This window comes from Hypanus sabinus, chromosome X1 (genome assembly GCF_030144855.1).
Source record: "Hypanus sabinus isolate sHypSab1 chromosome X1, sHypSab1.hap1, whole genome shotgun sequence".
Classification (NCBI taxonomy): Eukaryota; Metazoa; Chordata; class Chondrichthyes; order Myliobatiformes; family Dasyatidae; genus Hypanus; species Hypanus sabinus.
In genome coordinates, this window is record NC_082738.1 from 65,435,560 (window position 1) to 65,456,669 (window position 21,110).

Below are 21,110 nucleotides of genomic sequence, written 5' to 3' on the forward strand. Positions count from 1 at the left end.
GCCTGCACAGTCTGGCCTCTCTCTTCCCCCGAGAACTCAAAATGTCTTCCCACTGGAAATCCTTAGGTGCTCTCCCTCTACCTTCTTGTTCTGAATCAAATGATGTGGGGAGAAGGCAGGAGAAGGGGGTTGGAAAGGATAAAAAATCAGCCATAATGGAATGGCAGAGCAGACTCTATGGGCCAGGTGGCCTAATTCTGTTCCTATGTCTTATGGTCAATAATTATTTTATGTAAACACAACACACATACACACACACACACACTTCCCCCCCCCCCCCCCCACCTACCTACCTAGTTAATTGGGACACATCAGGACCAGTACATTTTGGCCAAATTAAGCAGCTGTTGCAATTAGCCAAAGTTTCATGGAAATAGTTAAAATGTATTTTAAAAATGGGTAAAAAATGATGTTTTTAAATTAAATACATTGTATCATCAACAGCATTGTAACATTTCAGATGATTATTGATTTCTTCAAATTTTTAATAGTTCCTAACTTGTTGAAGTAATGAAAATGTTTCATTTCACACCTGGCCATTTTTGGCATCTCGAATCCCGAATGCTTGAAACTGCAGTGAGCAAAAAGGTTCAGAATTGTCTTACTGCTTATTTCTCTTCAACAATCAGTGACAAAAAGTCACTGCTTTTGAACTCAAACACACACAACTGGCACTATTTAAAAACTGCAGTGTAGCGCAATCACACACGACTGACACTAGTTAGAAAACTGTTCAGTCACAGTCTCCAGCCTCAATTAGTGTCCCAAATAAACAAAGAGAATCCTGACTATTTTCTCGATTAGTTTTTTTTTCTTCTTTAAGAGTTGTCCCAAATAAGCAGCTGCCCCGATTAACTGAATGCTCAATTAACTGGGGACTGCTGTGTGTGTATAAAATACAAAATTGTAATTTATAGTATAATATGTATCGTGCTGTACTGCTGCCACAAAACAAATTTTACAACTGATATCAGTGGTGATAACCTGATTCGGATTTGCAAGTTTTACATCAGCAACTAAATTACAATCAAGTGTTTTAGTTGCTCCCAACCCAGCCTACATCCCACTGCACTCTTTTGTTTCTTGGTTTTAATTGAATAAATAGTCTTTTCAGACAGCAGCATCTAGTAAATTTACCATCTTTCTATTTCAATAATCAGTGAGGAGACTGCCTGCAGTTTATTTTATATAGTAAGGATGGTGCTATAATACGTGGTTGTTATTAAAATGGAGTACAGTATCAGGAATGTTTCTTTTTAAACATTATATCTAACAAGCCTAGAGCTTGTAGACTTGGACTTTGCGTTTCCATCAATTTCATGCCTTCCCGATGAAGTTACTAATTAGGTAGTCACTATTGCCATGGTGATGACCAGGAACACTGTTGTGATTGACCGTTGTCACGGAAATTGTGATTAGCTAATTAGATGGTGTGTGTGAAAAGCGATGTTCTGTTCCATTCCCACTCTGCCTCACCAGGGTCTTGGGTGAATTGTTATATGTGCAGAAAGTATGCAACTGTGAGTTTGTAAAGTTACTGTGGTCACAGCTGCACATTGTAAAAAATGTGTTCTCTAGTGCTTACATCATAACTAAGTTGTAATAGTCTTGTTCTCTAATGTCAGTCATACTGGCTAATTTTCCAGATGCCCCAAGGAAGGAAGTTTTCTTTATGGCAATAATTGACATTTTAACTCATTATGATGCGAAGAAGAAAGCTGCCCATGCTGCCAAAACAGTGAAACATGGGGTAAGTAGATCACCTGTGACAATTCAATACAAACTCTGGGCACATTTGGAGATATGCACAGTTTGAGAGTGATCAAAAATTCCAGTTTCTCTGCCCCTGTGCATTATCCAGAAGCAACTTGCACATATCCTCAAGATTTAAGATTGTTTAATGTAATTTCCAGTACTCAAGTGTAAAGAAGAACAAAGCAGCTCTGATGAAGCACAATAAGATAAAGAACAATAATAATTTTTTAAAAGCACAATAAATAAAAATACATAAGATAGCTTGTATACATTGATTGTATGTTAATAAAAATAACACAAGGCACAGGAGTGTCTATACATGGGCGTTAGAGAATGATAAAGCAGCACCCACTAAATACTGGGGGAGCTCAGCAGGCCAGACAGCATCGATAGAAAAAGAGTTCAGTCGACATTTTGGGGCTAGACCCTTAGTCAGGACTGGAGTAAAAAGATGAGAAGTCAGAGTAAGAAGGTGGGGGAAGAGGAGGAAGAAGTACGAGGTAGTAGGTGATAGGTGAAACTGGGAGACAGGCGGGGGTGAAGTAAAGAGCTGGGAAGTTGATTGGTGAAAAATGATAAAGGGCTGGAGAAGGGGGAATCTGATGGGAGAGGACAGAACGCCATGGAAGAAAGGGAAGTGACAGCAGCACCAGAGGGAGGTGGCGGGGAGGTAAGGAGATAAGGAGAGAGAGGGAAATGGGAATGAGGAAGGGGTTGGAGGGCATTGTGAGAAGTTCAAGAAATCGATGTTCATGCCATCAGTTTGGAGGCTTCCCAGACAGAGTCCAATGGGATCATCGCGGCAATAGAGGAGGCCATGGGTTCACATGTCGGAATGGAAAGTAGAATTAAAATTGGTAGCCACTGGGAGGTCACACTTTTTCTGCTAGACCCGTAGGTGCTCAGCGAGTCCCAATCTACATCAGGTCTCCAATATACAGGAACCCACACCTGATTCAGTAGATGACCCCAACAGAGTCACAGGGAAAGTGTTGCCTGACCTGGAAGGACTGTTTGGAGCCCTGAATGGTAGTGAGGGAGGAGGTGTAGTACTTGTTCAGTTTGCAAGGATAAGTGCCAGGAGGGAGATCAGTGGGGAAGGATGAATGGACAAGGGAGTTACGTATCAAGCGATCCCTGTGGAGAGCAGAAAGTGGGGCGGGGGGGAGGGAAAGATGTGCTTCATGGTGGGATCCAGTTGGAGATGGCGGAAGTTACAGAGAAGTATTTACTGGATGTGGAGGCTGGTGGGGTGGTAGAGGACAAGAGGAACCCCATCCCTGCTGGGGTGCGGGGTGTATGGGTTGAGGTCAAATGTGTGTGAAATGGGAGATGCGGGTTAGGGCAGCTTTGATGGTGGAGGAAGGGAAGCCCCTTTCTTTGGTAAAGTAGTGGTGGCTGAGGCTATGAAAGGGTGGGTTAGTGGGTGGAGATGTTGATTAGCCTGTAAGTCATTGTAGCAGACGATTACTTGTATGCTGCAAGGATAAGGTGTTAATCCTAGTAACAGACAAGCAGTTGTCCCAATAGAGTCTGAATTCAGATCCAAGTTTTGCACATTACTGAGGTATTGTCAGATATTTTGTTCTGTTCACTGTCTTTGGTGCTTTTTCCCGCACCTTCTCCCTAGCTCAGTCTTGGTATCTCCTCAAAATGTATCTCAATCAGTACTGTTGGGTGGTGGGAGGAAACCCGAGCACCCAGTGGAAACCCAGGGTCACTGGGAGAATGTGACACACTCGGAGTTGAGGATTGATCCTGAGTCACTGGAATGATGAGATTTTGATCGGTGTTGTTCGTCAATGAATTTTTCTAATTATTACTTGGCACTAATCCAGCTCTCTTTTACTCCTGAGTAGCACACACAAAATACTAGAGGAACTCAACAGATCAGGCAGTATCCTGATCAAGAGATTCGGCCTGAAGTACCAATTGCTCCATAGATGCTGCCTGGCCTGATGAATTCCTCCAACATTTTGTGTGCCTTCATCAAGATTACTAGCACCTAGAGAACCTCTTGTGTCTCTTTTACTCCTTCCTACCCTCTAACTTATTGAACTAGTGAGTCTGGCCATTTTGACGAGTTCCCAATGGTTTCTGTCTCGAGTTCCCAGTGGATTCTGACTCAACAAGACCAGTTGCAACCAAGTCAAGGCCAACGTCAGCTTGGTTTCCAAAGGGGAAATCTTGTCTGACAAATCTGTTGGAATTCTTTGAGAAAATAACAGGCAGGATAGACAAAGGAGATTCAGTGGATGTTATTTGCTTGGATTTTCAGAAGGCCTTTGACAAGGTGCCACTCATGAGGCTGCCCATCGTATTACAGGAAAGATACCAGCATGGATAAAGCATTGGCTGATTGGCAGAAGGCAAAGAGTGGGACAAAAGGGCCCTTTTCTTGGTTGGCTGCCAGTAATTAGTGGTGTTCCACAGTGCACCATAGAACATTACAGCACAGAAACAGGCTTTTTGGCCCTTCTTGGCTGTGCCAAACCATTTTTCTGCCTAGTCCCACTGACCTGCACCATTCCACACTCCCACCACTCTCTGTGTGAAGAAGCCCCCCCCCCCCCATGTTCCCTTTAAACTTTTCCCCCTTCACCCTTAACCCATGTTCTGTTTTTTTTTTCTCCCCTGGCCTCAGTTAAAAAAGCCTGCTTGCATTCACTCTATCTATACCCATCATAATTTTATACACCTCTAACAAGTCTCCCATCATTCTTCTACGCTCCAGGGAATAAAGTCCTAGTCTATTCAACCTTTCTTGTTAACTCAGCTTCTCAAGTCCCGGCAACATCTTTGTAAACCTTCTCTGCACTCTTTCAACCTTATTAATATCCTTCCTGTAATTCGGTGACCAAAACTGCACACAGTACTCAAAGCTGTTGCGCAGGTTGACTCTGTGGTTAAGAAGGTATACGGTGCATTGGACTTCATCAATTGTGGGATTGGGTTTAGGAACCCCAAGGTAATGTTGCAGCTATATAGGACCCTGGTCAGACCCCACTTGGAGAACTGTGCTCAGTTCTGGTCACCTCACTATAGAAAGGATGTGGAAACTATAGAAAGGGTGCAGAGGAGATTTACAAGGATGTTGCCTGGATTGGGGAGCATGCCTTATGAGAATAGGTTGAGTGAAATTGACCTTTTCTCCTTGGAGTGATGAAGGATAAGAGGTATATGAGATGATGAGAGGCATTGATTGTCTGGATAGTCAGAGGCTTTTTCCCAGGGCTGAAATGGCTAACATGAGAGGACACAGGTTTAAGGTGCTTGGAAGTAGGTACAGAGGAGATGTCAGGGGTAAGTATTTTACTCGGAGAGTGATGAGTGCGTGGAATGGGCTGCCAGCAATGGTGGTGGAGGCGGATATGATAGGGTCTTTTAAGAGACTCCTAGGTAGGTACATGGAGCTTAGAAAAATAGAGGACTATGAGTAATCCCAGGTAATTTCTAAGGTAGGGACATGTTCATCACAGCTTTGTGGACCAAAGGGCCTGTATTATGTTGTAGGTTTTCTATATTTCTATGTTTCTATAAAAGCAAGAATATAATGCTGAGGCTTTATAAGGCATTAGTCAGACTGCACTTGGAATATGGTGAACAGATTTGGGACCCTTATCTAAGAAAGGATGTGCTGGTATTGGAGAGGGTCCAGAGAAGGTTCACGAGAATGATCCTATGAATTCTATGGAAAAGGTTCTGTGGAAGAGATCGAGAATCCCGGATGGTCTTTTGCCTCCCTGGTGCCAGGGTCCGCAATATCTTGGATCGAATTCTCAGTATTCTCAAGAGGGAGGGTGAGCAGCCGGATGTCGTGGTCCATGTAGGGACCAATGACTTGGGTAGGAAGAGTGAGGAGGTCCTGAAAGCTGAGTTTAGGGAGTTAGGCCCCAAGTTAAAGGACAGGACCTCCAGGATAGCAATCTCAGGATTGCTACCAGTGCCACGTGCAGGTGGGTTTAGAAATAGTAAGATAGTGCAGATCAACACGTGGCTGAAAACATGGTGCAGGATGGAGGGCTTCAGATTTATAGATAATTGGGCAGTTTTCCAGGGAAGGTGGGACCTGTTCTGGTGGGACAGTTTACATCTGAACTGGACAGGAACAAATATTCTTGCAGGTAGGTTTGCTAGAGAGGCTCCAGTGGATTTAAACTAGATACAAGGGGGGAGGGGAACCAGAGTGTAGGAATGGATGTATGGGAGAAGGAAGAAAAAGAAGATAGTAAAGTTGTTTGCACCATTAGAGATAAACAGATAGTAAGAGGTGGAGAATTTCTTAAATGCATTTATTTTAATGCTAGGAGCATTGTAAGAAAGGTGGATGAGCTTAGAGCATGGATTCATACCTGGAAATATGATGTTGTAGCTATTAGTGAAACATGGTTGTAGGAGGGGTGTGATTGGCAACTAAATATTCCTGGATTTTGTTGCTTCAGGTGTGATAGAATTAGAGGGACGAGAGGAGGAGGTGTTGCATTGCTCGTCAGAGAAAATATTACAGCGGTGCTTTGGCAGGATAGATTGGAGGGCTCGTCTAGGGAGGCTATCTGGGTGGAATTGAGGAATGGGAAAGGCGTAGTAACACTTATAGGGGTGTATTATAGACCACCTAATGGGGAGCGAGAACTGGAGGAGCAAATTTGCAAGGAGATAGCAGATATTTGTAGTAAGCACAGGGTTGTGATTGTGGGATATTTTAATTTTCCACACATAGACTGGGAATTTCCGCCCATACTGTAAAAGGGCTGGATGGTTTGGAGTTTGTAAAATGTGTGCAGGATAGTTTTTTGCAGCAATACATAGAGGTACCAACAAGAGAAGGGGCAGTGTTGGATCTCCTGTTAGGGAATGAATTAGGTCAGGTGACGGAGGTATGTGTTGGGGAGCACTTCGGGTCCAATGATGACAAGGCCATTAGTTTCAATATAATTATAGTGAAGGATAGGACTGGACCCAGGGTTGAGATTTTTGATTGGAGAAAGGCTAACTTTGAGGAGATGTGAAAGGATTTAGAAGGAGTGGATTGGGACAATTTGTTTTATGGGAAGGATGTAATAGAGAAATGGAGGTCATTTAAAGGTGAAATTTTGAGGATACAGAATCTTTATGTTCCTGTTAGGTTGAAAGGAAAGGTTAAAAGTTTGAGAGAGCCAAAGTTTTCAAGGGATATTGGAAACTTGGTTCAGAAAAAGAGAGATATCTACAATAAATATAGGCAGCATGGAGTAAATGAGGTGCTCGAGGAATATAAACAATGTAAAAAGAAACTAGAAAAGCTAAAAGAAGATACAAGGTTGCTTTGGCAAGTAAGGTGAAAATAAACCCAAAGGGTTTCTACAGTTATATTAATAGCAAAAGGATAGTGAGGGATAAAATTGGTCCCTTAGAGAATCAGAGTGGACAGCTATGTGTGGAGCCAAAAGAGATGGGGGAGATTTTGAACAATTTCTTTTCTTTGGTATTCACTAAGGAGAAGGATATTGAATTGTGTAAGGTAAGGGAAAATGTAGGGAAGTTATGGAAACTATATTTATTAAAGAGGAGGAAGTACTGGTGCTTGAAAGGAATATAAAAGTGGATAAATCTCCCGTTCCTGACAGGATATTCCCTAGGACCTTGAGAGAAGTTAGTGTAGAAATAGCAGGGGCTCTGACAGAAATATTTTAAATGTCATTAGAAGCGGGGATGGTGCTGGAGGATTGGCGTATTGCTCATGTTGTTCCATTGTTTAAAAAGGGTTCTAAGAGTAAACCTAGCAATTATCGGCCTGTAAGTTTGACGTCAGTGGTGAGTAAATTAATGGAAAGTATTCTTAGAGATGGTATATATAATTATCTGGATAGACAGGGTCTGATTAGGAACAGTCAACATGGATTTGTGTGTGGAAGGTCACGTTTGACAAATCTTATTGAATTTTTTGAAGAGGTTACAAGGAAAGTTGACAAGGGTAAAGCAGTGGATGTTGTCTATATGGACTTCAGTAAGGCCTTTGATATATCAAAAAACACGGAAGGTTAGTTAGGAAGGTTCAATCGTTAGGTATTAATATTGAAGTAGTAAAATGGATTCAACAGTGGCTGGATGGGAGATGCCATAGAGTAGTGGTGGATAACTGTTTGTCAGGTTGGAGGCCGGTGACTAGTGGTGTGCCTCAGGGATCTGTACTGGGTCCAAAATTGTTTGTCATATACATTAATGATCTGGATGATGGGGTGGTAAATTGGTTTAGTAAGTTTGAAGATGATACTAAGATAGGTGGCGTTGTGGATAATGAAGTAGGTTTTCAAAGTTTGCAGAGAGATTTAGGCCAGTTAGAAGAGTGGGCTGAAAGATGGCAGATGGAGTTTAATGCTGATAAGCGTGGGTTCTACATTTTAGTAGGACTAATCAAAATAGGACATACATGGTAAATGGTAGGGCATTGAGGAATGCGGTAGAACAGAGTGATCTAGGAATAATGGTGCATAGTTCCCTGAAGGTGGAATCTCATGTGGATAGGGTGGTGAAGAAAGCTTTTGGTATGCTGGCCTTTATAAATCAGAGCATTGAGTGTAGGAGTTGGGATGTAATGTTAAAATTGTACAAGGCATTGGTAAGGCCAAATTTGGAGTATTGTGTACAGTTCTGGTCACCGAATTATAGGAAAGATGTCAACAAAATAGAAAGAGTACAGAGAAGATTTACTGGAATGTTTCCTGGGTTTCGGCACCTAAGTTACAGAGAAAGGTTGAATAAGTTAGGTCTTTATTCTTTGGAGCATAGAAGGTTGAGGGGGGACTTGATAGAGGTATTTAAAATTATGAGGGGGATAGAGTTGACATGGATAGGCTTTTTCCATTGAGGGTAGGGGAGATTCAAACTAAAGGACATGAGTTGAGTTAGGGGGCAAAAGTTTAGGGGTAACACGAGGGGGAACTTCTTTACTCAGAGAGTGGTAGCTGTGTGGAACGAGCTTCCAGTAGAAGTGGTAGAGGCAGGTTCGATATTGTCATTTAAAGTAAAATTGAATAGGTATATGGACAGGAAAGGAATGGAGGGTTATGGGCTGAGTGCAGGTTGGTGGGACTAGGTGAGAGTGAGCGTTTGGCGCGGACTAGAAGGGCCGAGATAGCCTGTTTCCGTGCTATAATTGTTATATGGAATTAAAAGGGTTCTCCTCAGAGAACTGAAGCTGCAGCTCAATGACCTTTGGCTCATACAGGAAACTGAGAGGATAGATAGGAGCTACAGGGAGGTAGTCACCCATCAGTTGCAGGAGACAAGTACCTGGGTGACAGTCAGGAGAGGGAAAGGAAAAGGGCAGCCAGTACAGAAGTACCCCTGTGGTCGTTCCCCTCAACAATAAATATACCATTTTGGATACTGCTGGGAGGAGGTGCCTACCAAAGAGGAGCAGCAGTGACCGTGTCTCTGGCACTGTGGTTCAGAAGAGAACGGGGGAGAAGAGATCTGCAGTAGTGATAGGGGATTCCATAGTCAGAGGAGTAGACTGCTTCCCAGGTGCTAAGGTCAGAGACATCTCGGATCAGGTCCATGTCATTCTGAAGGAGGAGGGGGAGGAGCCTGACATTTTGCTATATATTGGCACCAATGCCATAGAAATGAAAAGAGAGGAGGTCCTGAAGAGAGAATGTAGAGAGCTCGGTAGAAAGCTGAACTGCAGAAACTCCAGGGTGAGTAATCTCTGGATTGCTGCCTGTAAAGGTAAAAACAGGAGGGTTTGGCAGATGAATGCGTGGCTGAGGAACTGGTGCAGGCAGCAGAGATTCAGATTTCTGGATCTCTGGGATCTCTTCTTGGGGAGGTATGACCTGTACAAAAGGGACGGGTTGCACCTGAACCCGACGGAAACAAACATCCCTTTTTTTTTACAGGTTTGCTAGAACTCTTGGGAGGGTTTAAACAAATTGATAGAGGGATAGCGAACTGAGTGAGGATGGGGCAGTTACTATACAAGCGGAGGCAGTGTGTAGTGAGTATGTGTGGAACGGCAGGCAGATGATAGGGCAAAATTGTAGTCAGTGGGATGAGTTAAAGTGTAATGAGGACAAAATCAAAAAGGGTGATGAATACAGGACTGAAGATGTTAGATTTGAATGCACACAGTATTATGGATAAGGTAAATGATGTTATAGCACAGTTAGAGATTGGCAGATATGATATTGTTGGCATCACTGAGTTGTGGCTGAAAGAAGATCATAGTTGGGAGCTGCACATCCAAAGAGAGACATTGCATCGAAAAGATAGGCAGGTAGGCAAAAAGGCTGGGTGGCTCTACTGGTAAAACATGAAATCAAATCCTTCGAAAGAGGTGACATAGGATCGGAAGATGTAGAATCCTTGTGCATAGTATTAAGGAAACTGCAAGGGTTAAAAAGACCCTGATGCGAGTTGTATACAAGCCTCTCAACAGTAGGCAGTCTGTAGTTTACAAATTACAACAGGAGATAGAAAATACATGCCAAAAGGGCAATGTTACGATAGTCATGGGGGATTTCAATATGCAGGTAGATACAGAAAATCAAGTTGGATTTGGAAAATCAAATAATTTTGTGTCCCAAGAAAGAAAATTTGTAGAATGCCTACGAGGTGACTTTTTAGAGCAGCTTGTAGTTGAGCCCACTAAAGAATCAGCCATTCTGGATTGGGTGTTGTATAATGAACCAGATTTGATTAGGGAGCTTCAGGTAAAGGAACCTTTAGAAGAGAGTGATCATAATATGATAGAATTCAGCCTGCAAATTTGAGAGGGAGAAGGTTGAGTAAACTCGGCCTTTTCTTCTCGGAGCGACGGAGGATGAGAGGTGACCTGATAGAGGTGTATAAGATGATGAGAGGCATTGATCATGTGGATAGTCAGAGGCTTTTTCCCAGGGCTGAAACGGCTGCCACAAGAGGGCACAGGTTTAAGGTGCTGGGGAGTAGGTACAGGGGAGACGTCAGGGGTAAGTTTTTTACTCAGAGAGTGGTGAGTGTGTGGAATGGGCTGCTGGTAACAGTGGTGGAGGCGGATACGATAGGGTCTTTTAAGAGGCTTTTGGATAGGTACATGGAGCTCAGAAAAATACAGGGCTATAGGTAAGCCTAGTAATTTCTAAGGTAGGGACATGTTCAGCACAACTTTGTGGGCTGAAGGGCCTGTATTGTGCTGTAGGTTTTCTACGTTTCTATATTTAAAAAATCTGTTCACATTGCAGTAGTGTAAAGGGAATTACAGATGCATAGAAAAGGAGCTGGCCAAAGTTGATTGGAAAGAGATACTGGCAGGGATGACGGCAGAGCAGCAATGCTCTGAAATTCAGAAAGAGCAGGATAGGTACATTCTAAAGGCTGAATGACGCAACCGTGGCTGACAAGGGATGTCAAAACCAACAAAAAAGCAAAAGTGAGAGCATATAATAGAGCAAAAAAGTGGGAAGTTAAAGGATTAGCAAGCTTTTAAAAACCAGCTAAAAAGCTACATGCAGGGAAAATATGAAGGGAAGCTAGCCAAAAATGTATTTTTCAGATATATAAAGAATAAAAGAGAGGTACAAGTAGATATTGGACCGCTGGAAAATGACATTGGAGGGGTAGTAATGAAAGACAAAGACAAAGAAATGGTGGATGAACTGATTTAAGTATTTTGTATCACTCTTCACTGTGGAAAACACTAGCAGTATGTCAGAAATTCAAGAGTGTCAGGGGGCAGAGGTGAGTGCAGTTCCCATTGGAACTTGGTGCTTGGGAAACTGAAAAATCTGAAGGTAAATAAGACACCTGGACCAGATCAACTACACCTCAGAGTTCTGAAAGAGGTGGCAGAAGAAATTGTGGAGGCATTACTAATGATCTTTCAAGAGTCAATAGAGGACTAAAAACTTGCAAATATCACTCCACTCTTCAAGAAAGGAAGGAGGCACACTAGTTAGCCTAACCTCGGTGGTTAAGAAGATGTTGGAGTCGATTGTTAAGGATTTGGTCTTACAGTACTTAGAGACACATGATAGAATAGGCCAAAGTCAGCAAGGTTTCCTTAAGAGAAAATCTTACCAGGCCAATTTGTTGGAATTCTTTGAGGAAATAACAAGCAGGGTAGACAAAGGAGGATTGATGGATGTTGTGTATTTGGATTTTCAGAAGGCCTTTGACAAGGTGCCGCACATGAGGCTGTTTCACAAGATAAGAGCCCACTGTATTCTAGCATGGTTAGAGGATGGACTCACTGGCAGGAGGCAAAGAGTGAGAATAAAGGGAGACTTTTCTGGTTGGCTGCCAATGACTAGTGATGTTCTGCAAGGTTCCGGTGCTGGTACCGCTTCTATGTTATATGTCGATGACTTAGGTGATGGAATTGATGGCTTTGTGGCCAAATTTGCTGACGATATGAAAATAGGTGGAGGGACAGTTAGTATTGAGGAAGCAGGAAGGTTGCAGAAGGACTTAGACAGATTAGGAGAATGGGCAAAGATGTGGCAGGTGGAATACAGTGTCAAGAAGTGTATGATCATGCACTTTCGTAGAAGAAATAAATGTGTAGACTATTCTCAGTGTGGAGAAAATTCAAAACTCTGAGGTGCAAATTGACTTAGGAATCTTTGTGCAGGATTCCCTAAAGTTTAACTTGCAGGTTGAGTCGGTGGTGAGGAAGGCAAATGTAATATTAACATTCATTTGAAGAGGACTAGAATATAAAATCAATGCTGGGGCTTTATAAGGCACTTGTGAGCCTCACTTGAATTGTAAGGATGTGCTGACATTGGAGAGGATTCAAAGGATGATTCCACGAATGAATTGAATTGACTTTATTACTTACATCCTTCACATACTCTGTACATGAGGAGTAGAAATCTTTAGGTTACATCTCCATCTAAATATGCAATCATTGTAATTTATAATTTATAATAAATAGAACAGTCAATGAAATATAGGGTACACTCAAATCAGCGCGAGTTCATCGGTCTGATGGCCTGGTGGAAGAAGCTGTCCCAGAGCCTGTTGGTCCTGGCTTTTATGCTGAGGTACTGTTTCCCAGATGGTAGCAGCTGGAATAAATTGTGCTTGGGGTGACTCGGGTCCTCAATGATCCTTCGGGCACTATTTTCACACCTGTCCTTGTAAATATCCTGAATCATGGGAAGTTCACAACTACAGATGTGCTGGGCTATCCGCACCACTCTCTGCAGAGTCCTGCAATTGAGGGAGGTACAGTTCCCTTATGAGGAGTATTACTCACTGGCATTTAGAAAAATTGGGTGGGGGGGCTCATTGAAACGTATTGAATGTTGAAAGGCCTAGATGGAGTGGATGTGGAAACTACGTTTCCTATAGTGGGGAAGTCTAGGACCAGAGGGTACAGCCTCAGAGTAGGGGGATGTCTGTTTAGAAGGAGATGAGGAGGAATTTCTTTAGCCAACAGGTGGTGAATCTGTGGAATTTGTTGCCACAGGCAGCTGTGGAGGCTAAGACATTGGGTGTATTTAAAGCAGAGGTTGATGGGTTCTTGATTAGTCAGGGCATGAAGGGTTAAGGGGAAAGGGTAGGAAACTGGGGCTGAGAGGGAAATAGATTAGTCATGATCAAATGGCAGAGCAGATTTGATGGGCTGAATGGCTTAGTTCTATTCCTATTTCTTATGGTCTATGTGTTAACCTATGAGGAGTGTTTGATAGCTATGGGCCTTTACTCACTGGAGTATGGCAGGGGATCTCATTGAAACCTATCCAATATTGAAAGGCCTAGATAGAGTGAATGTGGAGAGGATGTTTCCTATACTGAGAGAGTCTAGGTCCAGATGGCACAGCCTCAGAATCTATTTAGGACAGATGAGGATTGTGTTTTTTTTAGCCAGAGGGTGGTGAATCTGTGAAATTGATTGCCACAGTTGTCTGCAAGGCCAAGTCATTGAGTAAAGCTGAGGTTAATAGGTTCTTGATTAGTAAAGCTGTCAAAGGTTACAGGGAGATGGCAGGAGAATGGACTTGAGGGGAATAATAAATCAGCCATGTTGGAATGGCGGTGTAGACTTGATAGGCCAACTGGACTAATTCTCATATCTTTTGGTCTTATTGGAGACATTCATTGGGAAAATCATTGACCTATGAGAATGGGGAAATGAGTTAAATTGTTATGTTGATCCAGTACCTCAGTCTGATCCATAAAATGATGACATAGGACCGGAATTAGGGCATTGTGCCCATCGAGCCTGCTCTGCCATTCCATCATATCTGATTATTATCCCTCTCAACCCCATTCTCCTGCCTTCTTCCTGTAACCTTTGATACCATTATTAATCAAGAGCTTATCAACCTCCAATTTGAACATACCCAATGACCTGGCCTCCACATCCGTCCATGGCAGTAAATTCCACAGATTCACCACCTTCTGTGTGGGGGAAAAAAAAATCCTGCTCATTTCTGTTCTAAATAGAAGTCTGAGTCCTCTGAATCCTGTTGACTTCAAAGTCAAAGTCAAGTTCATTGTCATGTGCACAACTTTTTGTTTACACAGATGCAATGGAAAAACTTACTTTCGCAGCACCTCAGGCCACAGAACTGAAATGAAAAGCTAGCTGAAATGAACTTGAAAATGGTGGAGGTGCATAGCAGATTCAACTTTATTGGAGAAGATCTTAGTATCAGTTCATTGTGGAGTTTCCCTCTAACCTCTTCACTAACTTTAAAACAGACAGGACCAACAAGTCCTGACAGATCTGTTTTGAGTATATTCTATATTTTAAAAAATTATTCAAGTCCTCAGTGCAATCGTCTTTGCACTGTAACAAAGCTAATTGCCTTAGTAATTAATTAATAGTTAAAAACTATTAATTAATTAGTCAAAAACTGATGGGTTTCTGCATGTTTATATTTAATCTTAACCAGTGCAGTTATCAACCATTAAAGCAAAAGATCCTGTCACTCTCCTCAGACCTAGATGCACTCCAATCTCTCACTAAGGCTTCAGCACCATAAAATCCCTGTTAAATAAATGTCTTCTGTTCGCATTGCTCTCTTTTACACTCAGTGGCCACTTTTATTAGCCACACACCAGTGGCGTTGAGGAAAGCGTCTCTGAGCGCACAAGTCGAACCTTGAAATGAATGGACTACAGCAGCAGAAGACCACAAACATACACTCAGTGGCCAGTTTATTAGGTACCTCCTGTACCTAATATAGTGGCCAAAAGTGTATGGTAATAAATACAATGTTGTTACTTTTTAACACTTCTTTTGTAGTTAGTTTGTAACACATCAGCAGCAAACTTTTTATTCAATATTTTTATTTTAACGTCTGAGATCTTGCTCTTCCACCAGACTCACTGTTGAGTCAGGGGTATTCCATAACAGTCTGAACTGAATTGCTTACTCATTTCATAGCTGGTGTGGCCCAATTCACTTCAATGTGATTTGTCAACCTCATTTAAAAATCTGGTGGTCTGTGCATTTTTAACTTAAGTTAATTTAGCTATTAATGTTATTGAAAATGTCAACTTTTAAGCAACACACAAATCCAGAAGGATCTCAGCGTGTCAGGCAGCATCTGTCAAGATCCAAAACAGTCAACGTTTTGGATCTTGGCCTGAAACATCATTTGTCCATTCCCCTCTATAGTTCTATGGAGGAAAATGAACAGATGATGTAACAGGTCTGACCTGACCAGTTCTAGCATTTTGTGCGTGTTGCTCAAGATTTCCAGAAGCTCTTGTGTCAACTTTTAAACGTTTTTAATATCATTATTTTAAACTGTTCCAAAGCCTCTGATCATGGTCATTTGTAAAGGCCTTTGGTAGCAGGAACTGTCAGGAGACCATTGTCAGGTGGTCCATGGAAGGGGTCTCAGCTTGTGTCTCCTGAAGCCAAGTGGTGTCCTGTGGCAATGTATCTCCCAACAACCTGGAGAACTCCCCATCATGACCTCTTTGGAAGACACAGGGGGCAGCACAACAATTCTGGCAGATCCTTGAGGAGCAAACTTGATAGGCCAAAAGAGAACTGTAGATGTTGGAAATCTTGAGCAACACACAAAAATTGATGGAAGAACTGAGCAATTCAGGTAGCATCCATGAGCCTTCGTCAAGCCTGAATTCCTCAACATTTTGTGTGTGTTGCTCAATACAACTAATTCCTTAGTGTGAATTAAACGAAAAGGTAACCATTTTAACAGTCTGTACCTGTTGTTGGCTTTTGAAGGGTTAATGGTTTCTGAGGATGGTTCTCCATTGAAATAACACATTGTTTGTTTGTGCATCGCAGGCTGGTGCTGAGATATCAACAGTTAACCCTGAACAGTACTCAAAGCGTTTCTTAGAATTTATGTCCAACATCATAACATAGTGCCATGCAGTACACACTAGATGCACAAGAGACTACTGCGGAGTATCAAATGCAGCAACGTGGGAACAACAGTTGGGGACACTCTAGTGGTGCGTACAGAGACTAATCTCAAAATTGCATCCTTTGGAAACAGAAGATAAACAACAAAAAAAAAACACTTGCACACTTAATGGCAAATGTGCTTTGCCTCAAATTTTGCATTACTCCTGAAGTTTTCCCTGTCATGCATTCTGAGTGTGTTTTTACTGGCATTAGTTTCGGCGGCACGCCATATGACACAATGAGAAGTTCTGCATGTTCGAAAAGCCGAAGGCAGGTGCTTGCGCACAGTGAAAGACAACGGGGCACTTTGGCCGTGGCAAGAATCACTTTTCCTTTTGAAGAACAGTTTTGACGTTGTCCAGCCAGAACAAAGACACGGTGTATAGCTTGCGTGTAACTCTACATAGGTGCACTTACCCAGTCCCTGGTACTGCCACTGTTAACTTGTGCCATGCTGTTTCTCAAAGCATTTTTAAGTTGCCATGTTGTTTAATTGCAGGAAAAATAAGACTTTTTAACAGCTATCAATAAACCAACGCATCAATATGTAAATAAAACATTGTTTGATTGGGAATGGGAGGGTTGGCATGGGCGGAAGAGAAAGGGGAATGTTTACTAAAAAGCAGTGTAACCTGTACAATATGATGCTGCATATCTTGGTTACCCTTGATCGTGTCTGGCTACGGAATCTGCCAATGTCCCAGAAATCTGACATGATCCGGGTAAGTTGATTGGATTTGCAGAATCCCAAATGTATTCTAAACGTTTACTTATTTTTGTCATTTGACAAGAGGGCTGGTGTTTACTTTAATGTGGACTATTTGGCTTTTCAAGGGAGTACTGTCTGTAATATGTGCTTTAAGCTATATTTTTTGTGGACAATGTGTCATTCTGTCTTCTAGGTCAATAGACATGAGTAAAAGGGTGATTTTTTTTGAAATAGCTAACTCCTTTGTAAGGAACTTTTTGAAAAAAAAACTCAATTCTTTTGACAAAGCATAGAGTTCGCTGTTGAATCTGATGTTACAAAAAAGTTAACTGTGATAATAATGTTGCTTGGTAGTATTTTGTAAGAAAAAACTACCTAATTGATTGGTGATTGAATCCTTAAGGAATCAGAAATATTACAAAAAAAAGCCGCAGCATTATTGTGCTGTTTTATTCACGAAAAAATGCTGGATGTGTGCAAATAAAATATGCCAGCCCCAGGCATCAAATTTGAACCACTTCTGTGTAGTTTGCAGAAATGATGGAAGGAATTGATTTGCACTTTAACCTTTAACAGAATTTAGCGTGTGCTGTTAATTACGTACAGCATAACAGATATTAATAGAGGAGGTGTGCTTGTTCTGAATTTGATCTTGACTGATTGACCATTGAAATGTATATGTCTAAAGCCAAACTACATGTTAATGTTTGCACCCATTTAATGTTTAAATCATCTTTAACCCATTACTTTATATGGATGTTTAAATACAGAACTTTCTTTACTAAAATGACGGTGGCCATTTTACGAAGTGATCTGTTTTACATTTGGGAACAGTGGACGTAGGGTGTCAGAGGATTAACAATTAATGGTAGTGTAGCAGTTAGTGTGACACTGTTACAGTTTGGGGCGTTGGAGTTTGGTGTTCGATTCCAGTGCCTTCTGTAAGGAGTCTGTACATTCTCCCTGTGACCGTGTGGGTTTCCTCTGGATGCTCCGGTTTCCTCTCAGTCCAAAGACGTACAGGTTAGTAGATTAATTGGTCATTGTAAATTGTCGTGTAATGAGGCTAACATTAAATAGGTGGGTTGCTGGATAATGAACCCTTTGGGCCAGAAGGACCTCTTCCGTACTGTATCACTAAATATTGTTTTTTAATTGCAGGAAAATTAATAGTAATGCAGCTTCTGATACCCTGTGTTGCTGAAAAACAAAATGTACAATTCTTGCATAGTATATGTTGTAATAGATACTCACTCTGGTGCCATTGTAGCTAGCTCGAAATATTGTAAAGGATGATCAAAGGAATATTAAAACCACTGCCTAAATTCAGTTGCAACAGTATAAATGCACATCTGATCCAAGCTTCAATTTTCTATATACTGAATGCTTTCTTATTCACCCTTTTGTTATACAAAGTTCCAGATGAAAGTATAGCTCCTCATGAGCCACGCATCATTCTGGTTATACGGCAGCCCGGTTGTTTCTGAGCTCAGCCCATTGCTGGCTAGCCATGTCACCACCATTTACTCTGGAGAAGTTAGTGTTTTGCAGTGATTTGGAGGAAGCTGTTTTCTGACCAAGGCTTGGTACGGTTGCTGTTAACTTCTAAAATTCAGTGATGCAAAATTAAAGAGAAAGATCCTCAATATCATTAACTGCATTTTATCATGTTAAAAAGTTATCTCTCACTTTTTTCTGGGACAAATGTTCGCTGGGAAATACTCAGATCTCAGTCACCTAACATTGTGCTCAGATAAGTACAGAAGAAAATAGGAGCTGCAACAGGCCATTTGGCCCCTCAGGGCTGGTCCACTGTTCGCTGCAATTGTGCCCCAACTGTACACCCCACCCTCACCTTCTCTGCCAGTTCCCAGTGCCCTCAATCCCCTGGTATTTCAGAAATCCACTTTAAGTACCCCCAATAATATAGCTTTCACAATCCTTCAGAGAGTCACCACCTCTCCAAGAAGGTACTTATACAACTCTGTTTTAAATTATCGCCCCTGATCTGTCTCTAGAGTGAAATAAAAAGCAAAAGACAAATTAATGACTCCATCATTGGAACCAATCGCCATGACTACCAGTGGATGCCTCAAGTCTCCTTGCAAGTTGACAATCAGTTCCTTCATTTAGAAAGGGACGGGATTCCTGCACGCTTTGTGATACTGATTGACAAATGTCAGTGCCTTAGCCTGCAAGTGTATCCCTTGGTGTAAAGAAAAACTAGAATCAGTTCAACACTAAACTGACTTCACAACCTATGGACTCACTTTCAAGGCCTCTACAACTATGTGTTCTCAATATTATTTGTTCACTTATTCTTCGAGTTTTTATTTGCCTAGTCTGTCTTGTTTTGCATGTTGGTTCTTTGTCAGTCTTTGTGTGTAGTTTTTCATTGATTCTATTGTATTCCTCTGTTCTACTATGAATACCTGCAAGAAAATGAATTTCAGGGTAGTATATGACATATACATAATTTGATAATAAATTTATATTGAACTTTGAAGCTGCACAGCCTGAGATGGTTAACTGAACCATTCAGCACTATCAAATCTGAAAAGAGGGCCATTAAAGTGCCTGCTCTTGTTTGTCGTGGGGCATTTCATGGATGGCAATGTTGGAATCAATGGTGAAGACCTGCCTTTCCACTGGAAATGGTGTTTGCAGCCCCGATTAGCCTCAGTGATCTTTCTGCCTCCTATTTACCAAATCACTAGCCAGTAGCAATGTGATTCTGTAGCTGGTTATGGCCTCTGCCTTAGCTTCATTTATTTGCACTTCTTGCACCAGCTGTACTCCTGAAATGTTTCACTGCATACCTGGGGTTTTAAAAGCTACTGTATGAAATTGTAAGCAACACACACAAAATTCTGGAGGAACTCAGCAGATCAAGCCACATCATGGGAGAGGAATAAGGTCCTGATGAAGGGTCTTGGCCTGAAACTTTGACTGTTTACTCCTCTTCATAGATGCTGCCTAGTTTGCTGAGTTCCTCCAACATTTTGTGTGCCTTGCTTATTCAGAATCTCTTGTGTGTATGAAATTATGTAATTTTTATTTAGAGATACAGCACATAACATGCTGTTCTGGCCCAAACAGATCCCTGCCACCCAGTTAGACCCATGTGACCAATTAACCTCCTAACCCATACGGCCTTGGAATGTGGGAGGAAACCCATGAGGTCACAGGGAGAATGTACAAAAACCTTGCAGATGGTGGTGGGAAATTAACACAGTTTACTAGGGCTGTAATAACGTTATGCTAACTGCTGCACTACTGTGCCAACTCCTGAATCTTTCTTATTGATGCCCTATCCCTGATTTTCCTGCAATACTCTCCAAGACTTGGAAAATAGCCTGCTATCTAAAGATACAGCTCATGGGTAGGATGAGGAGGAGCCTGAATTGGAATCCACAGGGGGGAAATCCAACACTATGATGATGGAATACACAAAATGCTGGAGGAACTCAGCAGGCCAGGCAGCATCTACAGAAAAAAAAAACAGTCAGTGTTTCAGGCTGAGACCCTTTGGCAAGAGGAAACCGTGAGGGGGATGGATGAAGCTGGGAAGTTGATTGGTGAAAGAGATACAGGGCTGGAGAAGGGGAATCTAATAGGAGAGGACAGAAGGCCATGGAAGAAAGAAAAGGGGGAGGAGCACCAGAGGGAGGCAACGGTGGGCAAGGAGATAAGGTAAGAAAGGGAATGGGGAATGGTGAAGGAGAGGAAGGGGGGACATTACCGGAAGTTTGAGTAATCAATGTTCATGCCATCAGGTTAGAGGCTACACAGACAGAATATAAGATGTTGTTCCTCAAACCGTCTGCCAGAAAAAGCGGGATCTCCCAGTGTCCACCCATTTTAATTCCACTTCCCATTTCCATTCCGTTATGTCTATCCATGGCCTTCTCCACTGTCGCAATGAGGCTACACTCAATGCACAGAGAAGAACCAATTGGCAATCTCATGCACCTGCAGCCATTTTTCTATGCAGTGATAGAAATAGCATCTCTGGGAGTTGCTGTTGGAGGACACTGGATGAATTAATGCAGCATGGTTTGTAGAGGGTGTGTGCTGCACAGGTTTTAGAATTAATTTTATTTCTTACATCCATCTCATAACATGAGGGAGTAAAAATCTTTATGTTCCGTCTCTGTTACTATGTACAAGCAATAAGGAAGAGAAATGTGGGAGGATATTGCCCAAACACTAAGACTGTATACATAATTGTTTTCTATACATGTATGTACAGTCAGATATGCAATCAGATCAATGTGTATTGATAAA

At 41.9% G+C, this 21,110-nt stretch overlaps 1 protein-coding gene across 5 annotated transcripts in view; it reads left to right on the top strand.

Annotated features, from left to right (window-relative positions):
• Window positions 1–18,947, top strand: part of LOC132384975 (phosphatidylinositol 5-phosphate 4-kinase type-2 beta) — a 271,613-nt gene extending 252,666 nt beyond the window's left edge. The window contains exons 10-11 of one of the 5 annotated variants that reach the window (XM_059956672.1): window positions 1,647–1,750; window positions 15,992–18,947. In XM_059956672.1, the coding sequence (XP_059812655.1) occupies window positions 1,647–1,750; window positions 15,992–16,072 (185 nt within the window). In that variant the 3' untranslated portion in view covers window positions 16,073–18,947. Of the gene's footprint in view, window positions 1–1,625; window positions 1,751–15,991 lie in introns of all 5 variants that reach the window. The other 4 variants (XM_059956671.1, XM_059956674.1, XM_059956673.1 and 1 more) reach the window with 4 other exon arrangements.
• The last annotated feature ends 2,163 nt before the right edge of the window (window positions 18,948–21,110 follow it).